Source organism: Benincasa hispida, chromosome 6 (assembly GCF_027475165.1).
Source record: "Benincasa hispida cultivar pf3 chromosome 6, pf3_genome.v1.1, whole genome shotgun sequence".
Classification (NCBI taxonomy): Eukaryota; Viridiplantae; Streptophyta; class Magnoliopsida; order Cucurbitales; family Cucurbitaceae; genus Benincasa; species Benincasa hispida.
In genome coordinates this window covers 41588164-41604703 of record NC_143483.1, presented here as the reverse complement: position 1 = coordinate 41604703, position 16540 = coordinate 41588164, and the positions used below count along the sequence as shown (strand labels likewise).

The 16540-nt window shown below is 38.0% G+C and overlaps 1 protein-coding gene across 1 annotated transcript in view; it reads right to left on the bottom strand.

The window, feature by feature from the left end:
- Nucleotides 1-615: 615 nt before the first annotated feature.
- Nucleotides 616-16540, bottom strand: part of LOC150035666 (uncharacterized) — a 36896-nt gene continuing 20971 nt past the window's right edge. Inside the window, exon 2 of the mRNA XM_090314390.1 lies at nt 616-1243. Coding sequence (XP_090170516.1) covers nt 616-1243 — 628 coding nt within the window. The remainder of the gene's footprint in view (nt 1244-16540) is intronic.

Below are 16540 nucleotides of genomic sequence, written 5' to 3'. Positions count from 1 at the left end.
TAGTAGGGAAAATCTTGTGGTGGTCTACACAAGGATTCGAAGGATTTTGCAGCTGGAAATGGAGATTTCATTGGTTCGGCCAAGGTATGTTCTTGAAATCCATTATACTCTGTTTTTAGCATGTTTCTTTTCAACCAAAATTAATGAATTAGAATGCTTATGGATCCTGATTTCTTCCGCTTCGTGCTGGTGTTGATCCAACAAGGTTTCCCCCAATAAGGATGGACATCTTCGATTTGAATTGCGTCCATTAGGGTCGTCCTCAATTCTTAGTGCCATTCTTTAATGCAAATGAATACCGTCAATTTTCTAGTGGCACACTTTAGATGGTGGTGACTTTTTTCTTGGACTGAACTTAAATTTCTTTAAGTTCTCTACGTACCCTTTAAGAAAGGGATCAATCCATGATGTGGTTCAACTGAATTTTCTTTCCTTTTACTGGACTGAACTTGAAGTTTTCATCAAGATGCCTATGTACCTTTTATAATGATCAGGGATCAAGTCATAACGTAGTTGAAAAGCTTTTTTTAGGTCGTTCACCTTTTAAGCTCATGTGGGCCAGGAGCACCATACATTTTATACTCTTACGATGAGGAGTTTTTTTTAATATATTTATCAAGCACAAAATTTCTTAAGAAACTTGTCGTTGATTGGGCCAATGCTTAATTTGCCTTCATCAATGATCTTGTACGCTCCATTTGTGTAGACCTCATTGATGATGTAAGGTCCATCCCATTTAGGTGTGAACTTATTTTTCGTATGCCTTGTCGTGATAATGAGTCTTCTTACAGCAAGCACAAGATCACCGACTTGAAAAGATTGATGTTTCACATGCTTATCAAAGGCTTTAGACATTCGTGCTTGGTAACATTCCAATGCTTGTTGAGCTTCCAGTCGTCTTTCATCAAGTGCTTTTAACTCTCGAAGGCGTAACTTAGCATTGTCTTCTGTAGTTAATCCCTCTTGCACTGCCATCCTTAGTGATGGAATTTCTCTTTCCAAAGGGAGGACAACTTCTACTCCATAAACAAGAGAGTATGATGTAACTCCTATAAGAGTACAATGCGTGGTTCGATAAGCCCACAATGCCTCGCCAATCTTCTCATGGTAATCCCTCTTTGACTTAGAAACAATTTTCTTCAGTAGGTTGCACAACATTTTGTTGAATGCTTCTGTCAACCCATTTGCAACAGCGTTGTATATAGATGACTTGTACTGTTTGAACTTGAATTTCTCAAACAACCTGTTCATCAAGCCATTGGAGTATTACCTCCATTGTCTGTCACACTTCGATGGGGAATATCGTACTGCTAGATGATGTGAGTACGAATAAAGTCCCCCACATTTTCCTTCTTAGCTTCTCTTAAGGCGATGGCCTCAGTCCACCTTGAAAAGTAATTAGTGGCTGCGAGGATGTAAGAATGTCTTGTTGACGACTTAGGTGTTATAGGACCAACAAGATGAAGTCCCTAAGCTTCAAAAGGCCATGAAGCTACAATCGGATACAGAGGCTCAGATGATTGATGAATGAAGTTTTGCATGGTATTGACAAGCCTCACACTTCTTTGCATACTCCATCGAATCTTGGATCATCCTCAACCAATAGTAACCCATCATTTTTTGCTAAAACTGAAGCTTTAGTCCAGATTGATGCCCACCGCAAATACATGAATGCACTTCTTCTAAAGCCTTCATTGATTCCTCCTTTCCAAGGCATCGAAGAAAGATCCCTTCAATGGAGCGACGATATAAAATCCCTTTTTAATAAATGAAGTGAGCAACTCTTCTTCAAATCTCGATTTTATGGCGGAGGTCATTCGGAAGCCTTCCATGCTCAAGGTACTCTATGATAGGTTATCGCCAGTCTTCCTTATTAATTAAGCAGACTGATATCACATTCATCTTTTCACATGTAGTCTCAACAGGAGGTATAACCCATCTTCGAAAAAGTGATATCTTTAGAGACATTGTTGGGTTTTATGCCCTAAAACTCGTAGATAGTAAATGTTATTAATTGACCATCTTCAATAAAGTGATATAATGTTAAATCAATAAATGTTATTGTTTGTATTGTTGTCTATTTTGTCTTAATAACCCTAAATCCAATAAACTAACATACAAGGTTGTCTTATGAGTCTTCAACTGTATGTGGAGACAATAGGGATCAATGTTCAAGATTGATAATGGGCAGAAATACACATTATCATAGTGCTAAGTTATTAAACAATGTTGGATTGTGTTGATGAAATATGATAAATTGCGTCCATTAAGTATAAATTCTATAATATTGCGGTCGCATGTGTCAACGCATTGGTACTATTGATTTTTATATTTTTTTTGCGCAGAATATGCGTTAGCGCAATGCAAATATTGCGATCATAAGAATTCATCGGTCGAGCGCAACTTCACCGCAATACTTTGCATTGATCGTGCTCGCAAATATTCGCCCGAGAAGAATCACCGCAACTTGGTCAGCGCAACATAGTGGGCACATCTGGGTGAAAGGCCAATTAAGAGCGATGGGACAGAAAGCTAATGATAGTCAGATCCCAATTAAGTTGACAGCCGATAACAGTCACAAAGTACATTCAGCTTTATCGGTGACAATCATCTGGCACATTAGTCAAGAATTAAAGCTGTCCCATCTGTACAACCATGAGAAAGAAGTCGCCTTTCACCATTGATGCCCTGTAAATACCAAGAGCATTCTTCAGAAGAGGGGTTAAGCAGTCGATTAGTTCACCATTTTACAAGTTCACGCCTCTGTCCATAGTTTTCTTTCACTTTTTAAGGCAGACGCAAGGGAGAATTTTTGCCGGTAAATCGTTTCAGTAAGCTTAGGAGAGCACCAGAAGATACTAAGGCAGAGAGAAGGCCAACTCCTGCAGAAGTAGGAATATCTTTAGTTCAGAATAGAGATTCCAGTGTAAAAAACCTCGGTCAACAAGGAATTGCTACCTGGCTCTCTACCTTAAACTTCCATTAGCAATTTGTACTTAACTTATTTATAAGAATGGAATTTCTTTCTCTATATCTATACACTCTCTGTGATTCACGCATGAGTAGCTAAATTAGTTGAATGGGTTGAGAAGCATTTAGCTAGCACAACGATGGAATCTTCATTCTTTGCGATTATTTTGTTTATGTATGCTTCATTCATCTATTAGAGATACTCGAGAGAGTAGTCTAAGGACAGGATCTAGACTTGGGAAGGTCAGGTCAGAATCTAGGTTTGGAAGAACCAGATTAGAACGCATAAACGACAGATGTGCGCTTAGGGATAAGCACTATTTGTTATCAATGCATCGCATGTATCTTAGCAATAAGATATGATTGTATGCGGTCACCTTGCTTTCATGTAGTTTGTATCAACGCATAGGACAAGACTAGAGACTTAGGAATAAGCTCTATGGACATTTTGTATGTAACACTTGCATCCTAGATTTAGGAGCATCGCATTTACATTGGAAAATGACTTGTTGTGCATGATAGTAACATGATCGCATAGTCTGATGCATTCCCAAGTAACGCTAGCTAAAGATCTTCTCAACCCGTTCATCGCATACTCATTGCATCTATCAATGCAACTTTCGTTTCTCAAATCTGCCGCATTTATTTATTTCTTTTAATCAATGCAATCAACAAACCAATCACCTTATTTATTTTACCAGTTACCGCAAAGTTTTCATAAGAAAATTATCAACGCAAACTATTTTCACAAGTCCCTGTGATCGATCCTGGACTTACCAGGAAACTCAAGGGAATTTACACTTGAATTCTGCTGAGGAAACTTAAGTGCACAACACAATTCTATCAACGCATATCATCCATATTCCACTTAATAAAATAACGCATCAAGTTTTTGGCACTGTTGCCGGGGACTTCGACAAAATAGTTTGTTAACTGTAGTTTTTTTTATTTCTTTGCAGGACTCTCAATCTCTGGCGAATTACGACCCAGATATTGAGAGGACTTTCAGACGAAGATTGAGAGACCGCCATCAGCAACCACAATCCGATAAAAAAGAGATGGCGGAGCAGCCTGGAGGAGGAGCACCACATGATAATAATGTAATGGTGAATCCGATTCTGTTGGCAAACGATCACAATAGGCCCATTAGGGACTATGCATCGCCAAACCTTTATCATTTCTCTCCTAGAATCATAAGGCCTGCCCTCAACAAAAGCAGATTTGAGATGAAATCGGTGATGCTGCAGATGATCCAGACTGCAGGTCAATTCGGAGGAAGGCGTGGCGAGGATCCGCACGCTCACCTTCGAAGTTTTATTGAAATCTGCAATACTTTTGTATTTCCGAACATCTCTGCTGAAGAAGTTCGACTAACGTTGTTCCCATTTTCTTTCTGTGATCAGGCTAGGAAATGGGCTTATTCGCTCGAACCAGAAGAGATTACTTCTTGGGAGTAGGTGATGGAGAAATTCATGAAAAAGTATTTTCCACCTACCGAGAACGCAAGATGAAGAAAGCTTATCACAAATTTTGAACAAGATATGGACGAAGAAAGCTTATCACAAATTTTGAACAAGATATGGACAAATCGCGCAGTGATGCCTAGGCGAGGTTTATGAGGTTGTCTGAGATTGTCCGCATAATGGGCTACTAGATTGTCTTCAAATGGAAATCTTCTATCACGGTTTGAATCCCGTTTCGCAGACCGCTGCTAATGCGGCAGCCACTGATGATCTGCTTGACAAAACTTATGAAGAGGCGAAGAATATTCTGGACTACATCTCCAAGAACCATGAAGACTGGAAGGAGAGTGACCAAAGATTAAGACTCAAAGATTCGGACGCAAATAACGGTGCCATTGTTTCATTACAAAACCAAATGACCGCAATGATGAATTTGATTCAAGAAATGACGATCAGTAGCCCAACACCGCAAGTTGGAAAAATTAACGCAATAAGTCAAAACATCGCAAGGTGTGCGACTTGCGGTGATGGGCATGCGATGGAAGATTGCCCACAAAATCCACAGTCTGTATATTTTGAAAAGAACAACCCCTTTTCAAACACTTATCATCCCAGGTGGAGAAACCACCCTAACTTTACCTGGAAGAACCAACAACAAAATTTTCAACCTATGGCACAAAAAGAAGGGCCACAAGATTCTTCTAGCTCAACAACGGTCAACAGAGCAACCAAGCAAGTAGCTCACAACAACCAACGCAAGTCAGGCTATTGAAGTAATATATAGATAAAAAACAGACAGTGCTTCAAAGTCAGGCTACGTCCATTCACAACCTCGACTTGCAAATGGGCCAAATTGCGAATGAGCTCAAAAGTAGACCGCAAAGGGTGTTGCCAAGTTCAATCGAGCAACCATGCAACCCAAGGGGATCAGTGAAGGAGCAATGTTAGGTTGTGACATTGCGTAGTGGAAAGATTGCGGAAGGAGAAAAGAAGGAGCAGAACAAATCAACTTCCATCACAAATGAGCCTGAGATTCCGGTAACGCAAGAAGAAGAAAGAGAAAATGAAATAGTGGAACCTGAGGTTGCGTCGACCTCAAAGTCAAAGGAAACGGAAACCGTGAAAGTTTAGTTACCACCTTTCCCTCAGAGGCTAAGGAAGAAGAAAAACGAAGAGGTACAGTACCAACGCTTCTTATCTATGTTAAAGCAATTACATGTTAACATTCCTTTCAGTAAGCGATTGAGGAAATGTCTGCCTATGCCAAGTTTCTGAAGGACATGATAACTAAGAAAAGAGGCACTGGAAAATTTGTCACGGTGGCATTAACGCAAAGTTCCAAATCCATTATCCCACCGAAGATGAGCGATCCTGGGAGCTTCACTATTCCTTGCTCCATAGGAGGACTCTATATTGGGCAAGCCTTGTGTGACTTGGGGGCCAGCATAAATTTGATGTCACTGTCGATTTTTTGACAATTAAATGTAGGGTAACTTGTGCCCACATCAGTGACTCTCCAATTGGCTGATAGATCTCTGGTTCATCCAGAAGGTAAGGTGAAGGATGTGTTGATCACGATTGATAAATTTATTCTGGCAGCTGACTTCATCATCCTAGATTATGAGGCCGACAAAGATGTGCCCATCATTTTGGGGCGACCTTTCCTATCAACGGGTCGTGCTCAGATTGATGTGCACAAGGGAGAAATCACTTTGAGCATAAACGGACAAAATCTCAAATTTAATATAATTCATGCCATGAAATTCCCGGATGAAGATGACCTACAAGAATCTGATGATGAGGACCTAAATTTGATTGAAGAAGAAAAGTCTGATAAAGAGTGTGAAGAAGAGGATGTCAATGCATCCGTATTTGCCTGCAATGTGATCATAGAAAAAACAAACAAAGAAGAAGAAATGATCATAACGCAAGAAGAAGTGCCAAAAGAAGAAAGAAAAACAAAACAATCTTCCCTCGTGGAACCACCAACACTTGAACTAAAAATCCAATACATTTGAAGTACGCATTTCTGGGGTAGAATGAGAAGCTGCCAGTGATAATTTCCTCTGCGCTCAACGCAGATCAAGAGAATGCGTTGATAAGCATTCTCAAGAAACATAAGCGAGCAATTGGCTGGACGCTCGCTAACATCAAAGGAATTAGTCTCGCGTACTACATGCACCACATTCGTCTTGAGGACGACCACAAAGCAACTATTGAAAATCAACGTGGACACAACCCTGCGATGAAAGAAATCGTCAAGAAGGAGATTATCAAATGGCTAGATGCGGGCATTATCTATCAAATTGCAGATAGCCCGTGGGTCAGCCCCGTGAAATGTGTGCCGAAGAAAGGCGGAATGACGGTAGTCCCGAATGAGAACAATGAATTAATACCGCAAAGAACCATCACTTGATGGCGCATATGTATGGACTACCACAAATTGAGTGCGGCCACAAAGAAAGATCATTTCCCTCTGCCATTCATTGATCAAATGCTAACAGACTAGTAGGGAATGATTTTTACTGCTTCTTGGATGGATAAGTTGGGTACAATCAAATCAAGATAGCTCCTGAAGACCAAGACACCACATTCACCGGCCATATGGGACATTTTCTTTTCGCCGTATGCCGTTTGGTCTCTGCAATGAGTCGAGCACGTTCTAGAGGTGCATGATGGCGATCTTTTCAGATTTTCTCAAAGACTCAGTGGAAATATTTATGGATGACTTCTCCGTTTATGGGAACATTTATAAAGTCTGCCTGGCCAATTTGGAGAAAATTCTGAAAAGATGTGAAGAGATGAACCTCGTGCTCAACTGCAAAAAATGTCACTTCATGGTGAAAGAGGGAATAGTGTAGGGACACAAGGTCTCCCGAGAAGGGTTGGAGGTGGATAAAGCAAAGGTCAACGCAATTGAAAAGCTTCCACCTCTAACCAGCGTGAAGGCTGTGCGAAGCTTCTTGGAGCACGCCGGATTTTACAGACAATTCAAAGACTTTTCTAAGATAGCACGACCACTGAGTGCATTGCTAGAGGTTGACATAAAATTTGAGTTCGACAATAACTGCCCCAACGCATTCAGAGTTTTAAAAGATGCGTTGATTATCGCACCCGTACTAATTACGCCGATTGGAAAATGCGATTTGAAATCATGTGCGACGCAAGCGGGTATGCGATGGGGGTTGCATTAGTGCAAAAGAAGAAAACTATTTTGTACCTCATCGCATATGCGAGCAAAACTCTAAACCCTGCTCAAATAAATTATACCACCACTGAAAAAGAACTTCTGGCTGTGATTTTTGCGTTGGAAAAATTTCGGGCATATCTATTGGGAACCAAGGTACTCATTTACTGATCACTCGGCAATCAAATATTTGATGACAAAAAAAGACGCAAAGCCGAGATTGATCAGATGGGTTCTCCTCCTTCAAGAATTTGATATCGAGATAATTGATCGGAAGGGGACAGAGAATCAAGTTGTGGATCACTTGTTCAGATTGGAAAATCCTGAGGTTGATTACAATGAATCTGAGGTGAGTGTTGTGTTCCCGAACGAGCAGCTATTCTACATAGAAGAATTTCCCTGGTATGCGGACATCGTTAATTATTTGGTTTGTAAACAATATCATGAAGATTACACCTACCATCAACAGAAGAAGCTCAAGCATGAAAGCAAACATTATTATTGGGATGAGCCGAATCTGTATAAAAGAGGCGCAGACTAAATCATTCGATTATGCGTACCAAATGATGCTCAACAACGCATATTGTCACAGTGCCACGATTCGCCATATGGAGGGCACTTTGGAGGGCAACGCATTGCAGTTAAAGTTTTGTAAAGTGGATTCTTTTGGCCTTCATTATTTAAGGATGCTGCTGACTACGAAATGAAATGTGACCGATGTCAACGCACCGGCAACATTTCATGGAAAAATGCAATGCCAATGAACACTATCTTGGAGCTAGAATTATTTGACGTTTGGGGGATTGATTTCATGGGACCATTCCCTTATTCGCATGGCAAGCATTATATCTTATTGGTCGTCGATTACGTTTCCAAGTGGGTAGAGGCAATTACATGCGCCGCAAGTGATGCGACGGTAGTCTCCCAGTTCCTCAAAAAAAATATTTTCACTCGTTTTGGCACTCCCCCTGCCATCAAAGTGATGAAGGATCACACTTTGTCAACCAACATATAAAGGAGCTACTGCATAAGTACAACATCCTTCACCAAGTGGCCACCGCATACCATCCACAAACAAATGGCCAGGCTAAAGTGTCCAAGCGTGAAATTAAATTGATACTTGAAAAGGTAGTAAAACCTTCGCGAAAGGATTAGGCAGTGAAGTTTGATGATGCGTTGTGGGCATAACGAACCACATTTAAAACACCAATAGGTATGTCCCCCTATGCATTGATATTTGGAAAGGCGTATCATTTTCCTTTTGAGCTGGAGTATAAAGCATTGTGGGCGGTCAAGAAACTAAATTTTGATTTGGAGAAAGCAGGGGAAGTGCGAAAACTGCAGCTAGTCGAGCTAGAAAAATGGAGGGTCAACACATATGAGAATGCGAAGATTTATAAAGAGCGCACCAAGCGCTAGCATGATAATCGCATATGCGTTAGAAACCTCCAAGTTGGGCAAAAGGTCTTACTCTTCAATTCGAGATTGCGGCTCTTCCTGAGAAAATTAAAACCGCGCTGGCTCGGTCCCTTTATCATCAAAAAAATATTTCCACATAGTGCGGTGGAACTGACCACCAAGGATGGCAGCTGAACATTTAAAGTTAATGGACAATAGATAAAGGCTTATTGTAGAGGAGATTTCCAGCCAGACAAAGTCTCCGCAAAGTTGGAAAACCCGGAATATCTCTTACTCAACTCTTGAACATTTAACTCTTCGTCATTTTACTACTATCAGTTTTTCATTTATTCTTTTTTAAAAAAAAAAAAAAATCATTTTTTGTTTTGTTTAAAATCATTTGACCCTCTCTTTGTCTATTTACAATGATTAAGGTATAGGATTGCGGAAATATCACCAGAAGAAGCAAATGATCTCACTCCATCACCGCAATCCGCAGTAGCAAAGATTGCCGCAATGATGGATGCAACAATGCACAATGCAGGCAACAACGCAAAATTTGGGGGTGTACTCTTCCTTATCTTTATTTCAAATTTTGCATTATCACATTGCATTTCACTTTTCAAAGTTTTATCACCGCATCCTTCTTGAATAGCGCAATCATTTAACAAGAGATAAATTTAGTAGTTTGCCGCATTCTGTTTCTTTGCCAAGTATGATTTCAATGATGAAAAATATGCTTCTATTTCTTTTGTATATATTAGAGTCAACTTAATCTTATGATATTCACCTCATAAAATATTTCTACAAATTAGGAGTTTCCTAGCTTTCTTTCAAACTTTCTTTACAACACATTTTAGAACATCACATATTATTTTAATCTTTTGGCAATGGGGACACTGCCGCATTTTAAATTTGGGGGTGAGGTATTTATTTTCAACCTTGCTATCTTCTGTTCTCTACATCATTTAAAAAAAAGAAAAAAAAAATATTTTTGAGAATAACAACTCCACTGTCAACGCAAAGGGGAAACCCATGTTGATAAGAGTTAAGTTGTGAAAGGCATTTACCCGTAGTTGGATGTCCGCATGACATACATGGGGGCAAGCCAAAACGAAAGTAAGTTACCAGGATCAACGCATAAATCGATGACCGCAACTCCAATGCCAAATCGATATGAGTGTAGTCTGAGAAAGAGTGCATTGCTCGTAGTTCGATGTCCGCATGACACCTGTTGGGGCAAGCCAAAATTAAGGCAAGGCACTTGGATCAGCGCAAGGTCAGAAAAAAATAGTAACAAAGAAAATTTTTATACAAGGATAAATCTTTTTGTCACCCCAGTAGAAAATTTTCTTTTTGAAATAAATCATGCAATGTTCCGGAATTTAGTAAAGTCCTTTTGAAAGTTAAACTTGCAGTCCGTAGGTCATAGAAATATTTTAAGAGTAGACTTGAATAAGACTTAAGAAAATTCTAGTATATAGGATTTGAATGAAGTATCCTTGAGAAATCTAGGAAAAGAACTTTGCGATGGACTTGCTAAAGGAATCTTTAGCTTATGCTTGAGGACAAGCATTGTTTAAATTTGGGGGTGTGATAACAGGCAGAAATGCACATTATCATAGTGCTAAGTTATTAAACAATGTTGGATTGCATTGATGAAATATGATCAATTGCGTCCATTAAGCATAAATTCTATAATATTGCGGTCGCATGCGTCAACGCATTGTAACTATTGATTTTTATAATTTTTTTGCGCAGAATATGCGTTAACGCAATGCAAATATTGCGATCATAAGATTCATTGGTCGAGTGCAACTTCACCGCAAGACTTTGCATTGATCGTGCTCACAAATATTCGCCCGAGAAGAATCACCGCAACTTGGTCAGCACAACATGGTGGGCGCATCTGGGTAAAAGGCCAATTAAGAGCGATGGGACAGAAAGCTGATGATAGTCGGATCCCAATTAAGTTGACAGCAGATAATGGTCACAAAGTACATTCAGCTTTATCGGTGACAATCATCCGACGCATCAGTTAGGAATTAAAGCTGTCCCATCTGTACAACCAGGAGAGAGAAGCCGCCTTTCACCATTGATTCCCTATAAATACCAAGAGCATTCTTCAAAAGAGAGGTTAAGCAGTCGATTAGTTCACCATTTTAGAAGTTCACGCCTCTATCCATAGTTTTCTTTCACTTTTTAAGGCGAACACAAGGGAGAAGTTGTGCCGGTAGATCGTTCCGGTAAGCTTGGGAGAGCACCAGAAGCTACTAAGGCAGAAAGAGAGCCAACTCATGCGGAAGCAGGAATATCTTTAGTTCAGAATAGAGATTCTAGTGTAAAAAGCCTCGGTCAGCAAGGAATTGCTACCAGGATCTCTACCTTAAACTTCCATTAGCATTTTGTACTTAACTTATTTATAAGAATGGAATTTCTTTCTCTATATCTGTTCACTCTCTGTGATTCACGCATGAATAGCTAAATTAGTTGAATGGGTTGAGAAGTATTTAGCTAGCACAACGAGGAATCTTCATTCTTTGCAAATTATCTTATTTATGTATGCTTCATTCGTCTATTAGAGATACTCGGGAAGGTAGTCTAAGGACAGGATCTAGACTTGGAAAGGTCAGGTCAGAATCTAGGTTTGGAAGAACCAGATTAGAACGCATAAACGACAGATGTGCGCTTAGGGATGAGCACTACATCGCATGCATCTTAGCAATAAGATATGATTGTATGCGGTCACCTTGCTTTCATGCATTTTGCATCAACGTATAAGACAAGAGTAGAGACTTAGGAATAAGCTCGGTGGACATTTTGCATGCAACACTTGCATCCTAGATTTAGGAGCATCGTATTTACATTGGAAAATGACTTGTTGTACATGATAATAACATGATCGCATAGTCTGACGCATTCCCAAGTAATGCTAGCGAAAGATCTTCTCAACCCGTTCATCGCATACTCATTGCATCTATCAACGCAACTTTCGTTTCTCAAATCCGTCGTATTTATTTATTTCTTTTAATCAATGCAATCAACAAACCAATCACCTTATTTATTTTACCAGTTACCGCAAAGTTTTCATAAGAAAATTATCAACGCAAATTATTTTCACAAGTCCCTATGATCGACCCTGGACTTACCAGGAAACTCAGGGTAATTTATACTTGAATTCCACTGAGGAAATTTGAGTGTACAACACAATTCCATCAACGCATATCATCCATATTCCACTTAATAAAATAACGCATCAAAGATACAGCCTAAAGGGTCTATAGTATAAGGATAAGACTAGGTACCTTATCCTGGTAACACTATGGATACGACCCACTTTGTATTTAATACAAAGATAATGATCTAATACGTTCATGTAGGTGACATACGAGTGGGCATATCCTATGCAATGAGTTTTCATAAGATTGGATCGCAAAATAGTAGCCACTAGATGTAACACCGTTGACTAGTTAGTTTTCTATTTCAATAGGATGACCTAGACAACTTAGTCTTAATCTTGAGTATATTATGAACTTCTATTCATGAGGGATTGGCCTTTGATTTGCATGGGTAAAGGTGACCAGATCGCAGACCTAATATGCCTACCATTTTGAGGACAAAATCGAGTGGGGAGCTGAAAACATAATAATACAAGATGGAATTCACTTTTTCCCTCCTTAAGGGTAAGTAGATGAATGTTCCCTTAAATAGTGTCTCTAGAACTTGAACAAATAAACCTACCCTCTCATTGGTCCGAGAGGGGTTTCTCTTTATTGGTTGGACCATAAACGAGTTGTTCATTAGAGGAGCACTAGTACTTAAAACGCCAAATTAACCTAAGGGTAAAACGATAATTTGATCCAGTTGGAGTTACGAACACTCGTGAAAGACTAACTTGCTGATATTGGTCTATATTTGTGGACATAGAAATATAATTGTAGTGAGAAGAGTGCAGTTGTGGGTCTTTAGTGGAGTGTACCCACAGTTAATGAATATCGATTAACTTGGTTAATGAGTTTAACCAATTAATCTCATATTGTTGGAGCTTCTGATCTACAGGTCCACTAGGTCCCCTCATTAGTTCACTAGAGGATACTTAAGTGGGATCATTTGAATAGTTCAAATTAATTTGAGGAAACTATATATTAATTTGATTAATATATAATTAATTATGGACATGATCTATAATCAAATTAGAAAATAGTATTTGAATGAGATTCAAATTAATTAATTCAAGTGAATTAGATTCACAAAGAATTAATTAATAGAGAGGTTTTGCACATATACATGGGACGTATATGATAATTAAATGAATACATTAAATTGGGTTTAATGTATAAGTAGTTATTTAATTATTGTGCAAATCAAAATTAAATAAATATTATTTAATTGTGCAAATAAAATAAGTATTATTTAATTAAATGGGCTAATTAATTAAATAAATGTTATTTAGTTAATTATAGAAAAGGAAAATAAATTGGGAAAGATACTTACCTCTTCTTTATATAAAAACCTTCCCATGGCCCTCTCAGAATACACAACACTGAAATTCTCATAGCAGAGAAATTCTGACAATACACAACTCCCTAGTGTTATTGTGCAGAATTTTCTCTAAGCCTCTTTACTCTCCAAAACCTTATTCTCCTCTCCCTCTCCCAATAGTTGGATATCACCTATCCCTCTATTGGAATCTCAAAGAATAACGGGGTAACTCTCGTGATAGTGTTTGAGATCGCTCAAGAAGTTATTCGTGATCAAGACCATTTAGAGAACCGTTCATTGGAACCTCGGAGAGGATTGTTCGTGGCACTTGGGGAATCTACAAAGGTACGAACCATTCTAATCTATTCTCCAATAGCATGCTAGTTTATGTGTTTATTCTATTTCATCTAGTATAACGATTTTGTTTATTGTAAAAATTGAATCGCGGGATGCAAGGTGATCTCACACGAGAGAACACTTCCGCTATAGGATTCGATCCCTTCAGATACATCATCTAAAATTTTTAGGGCAGTAGCCAAGTTCGCCAAGGCGTCCGCCTTCTTATTTTCTGTCCTTGGGACATGCTCCAACATCATACTTTCGAATTCCTCCATCAAATGTCTGGCATAAATGAAGTAAGGCTTCAAGTTATCATGCATCACATCATACTGGAGAAAGAGTTGATTGATTATCAACTTTGAGTCAGTGAAAATCTCTACGTATGATACTCCAATCTCTAAAGCCATTTGGAGGCCGATTATTTGGCGATATTGTTCGAGCACAATTCAACAAGCGCAAAGATATAAGGTAGCATGTGTTTCTCTAGTGAAATGAAAACGATACCTGCCCTCACACCACTCCTTTGTGTTGCACCATCGAAGAACTGTTGGGTTTTATGTCCTAAAAATCGTGGTTTGTAAACAATAAATTTATTCTGTTAATCAATATAGATGTTATTAAAGTTTTATTCAATAAAGTTGTTATTGAATTTATGGATTGCTCATTTTGTTTTAGAATGTATCAATTTTTTTTAATTTAAGTTTTTGGAAATCTAAATTAAAATTGAATTTTAATGAAAATTTAATAAAGAATTTGATTTTAAATGAATTTAAAATTCAAAGTGGGTTTTTCCCACTTTGAACATTCACAATTCTATTTTTTTTTAGTGTTTTGAGGTGTCAAGGTTTGATGCAATATGATTGCATGAAGTGATTGAATAAAATGCAGTGGAATGTGGTGAGTTATTCATTCACGCATGCTAAATTTTAAAGAAAAATATATTCGACACCAAAAACTAGTTTTTTCCTAAAAAAATCCCTTGAATTCACACTCATTTTGGATCCCACAATCCAATCTAAGGTACTAGAGGATAGTAGAGAAGGTCAAGTGATGGTCTACAACATTTTGGAGTGAAAATTCAAGCTTGTTGAGGTTGATGCCTTAAATCTCGTAGGGTCCTATGAGTTATAATTGTAATGTACAAACATCTTATTTATTTAATAAAATATATGATGTTTTATTTCATTTTTAGTTGCATTAACCACAAACCAATAAACCAAAATTCAAGGTTATCTTATAGCTTAAACATGTACCGTTTAAGTGATAACTTAAATGGTCTATAGTAGATGGATAAGGCTGGATACTTTATCCTTGTGACACTACGAGGATGGCCCGTTTTGTAGATGTTACAATTGTTGTAAAGTGCTACAAATGATCTGATCCTTATCATTCATGTGGAGACATGTGAGTAGGGATATTCTATACAAAGGAGTTTATATAAGACCGAACCACGAAATGATTAGTCTCATTATATAACATCGTTCATAATAAAAACTTACATTTCACCAGGATGACCATAGGTGACATGACCTAAATCTTGAGTGAGTTGTGGACTCTTGCTTATGAAGGCGGTCCTTTGATTGTATGGGTGAGAGTGGCCAGATCGCCAACTCAACAAGCCTACCATTTTGAGGATTCGTCTGATTGAGGAGCTGGGAACACAGCTACACCAGATAGAATTTAATTCTTCCCCAACGTCAAGGAAAGTGCTCTCTTAAGGGTTGATTTCGGGACTTGAACAATGTGGTGCCACACCCTCTTCTGGCTGAGAGGACTCTTCTCATAGTTAGACTATGATTTATTATTCATTAAAGGGATCAGTGGTACTTAAAGAGGTAGATGTAACTACAAGGGGAAAATGGTATTTTTTGCCCAGTTGTACTTACGAGCAATTTGTGAAGGGTCATCATATTGTGGACTGGTTATATCCAATGAACACAGAAATATATCTATAATGCGAAGAGTGCAGCTGTTAGTCTTTAGTGGAGTGCTCGACAATTAATGGATGTTGAATAATTTAATTAAAGAGTTTAGTTAATTATTCAAGTACCATTGGAGCCTCAACCTAAAGGTCCACGAGGTTCCCTCTGTAGCTCAACAGGGATTAAATGAGAATCAATTTTGGATTAAGTTGAATTGTTCAAATTAATTGAAGGAATTAATTTATGTGATATTTAATTCTACTTAATTATATATGATATAATTACTATAATGTATTTGATACATTAAAGGAAATAAATATTTGAATTTGATTCAGATATTAATTATGTGAATTGGATTCATATAATTAAGTTTAATATAAATAGAATTTATATTAAATATCATGCATTGTTGAGAGAATAAAAACTATATGTTATATTGTATTTGATACAATATTAAACTATAGGTTATGTGTTATATTAGATATAACATATAGTTTAATATATATTATATGATAAGGTAGTTATCACATATTTATATATTAATTTTTTTAATTTATTTTAAAAATGATTTTGGGAGAGAGTTGTAACTCTGTTCCCCTTATTTCTCTCTATTTTAGTGCATGTGAGGAGTAGAGCTCAAAAGATTTTTACAAAATTTCAAAATGAGATATAAGTTTTTCTCTGGAAAAATAGTTTTTCCTCTCTACTAAAAACCTAAGAGCCCACAACTCCTTAGTGATTCTCATCCCATTAAAGAATACAGGAGGCTCTTTTTGTGG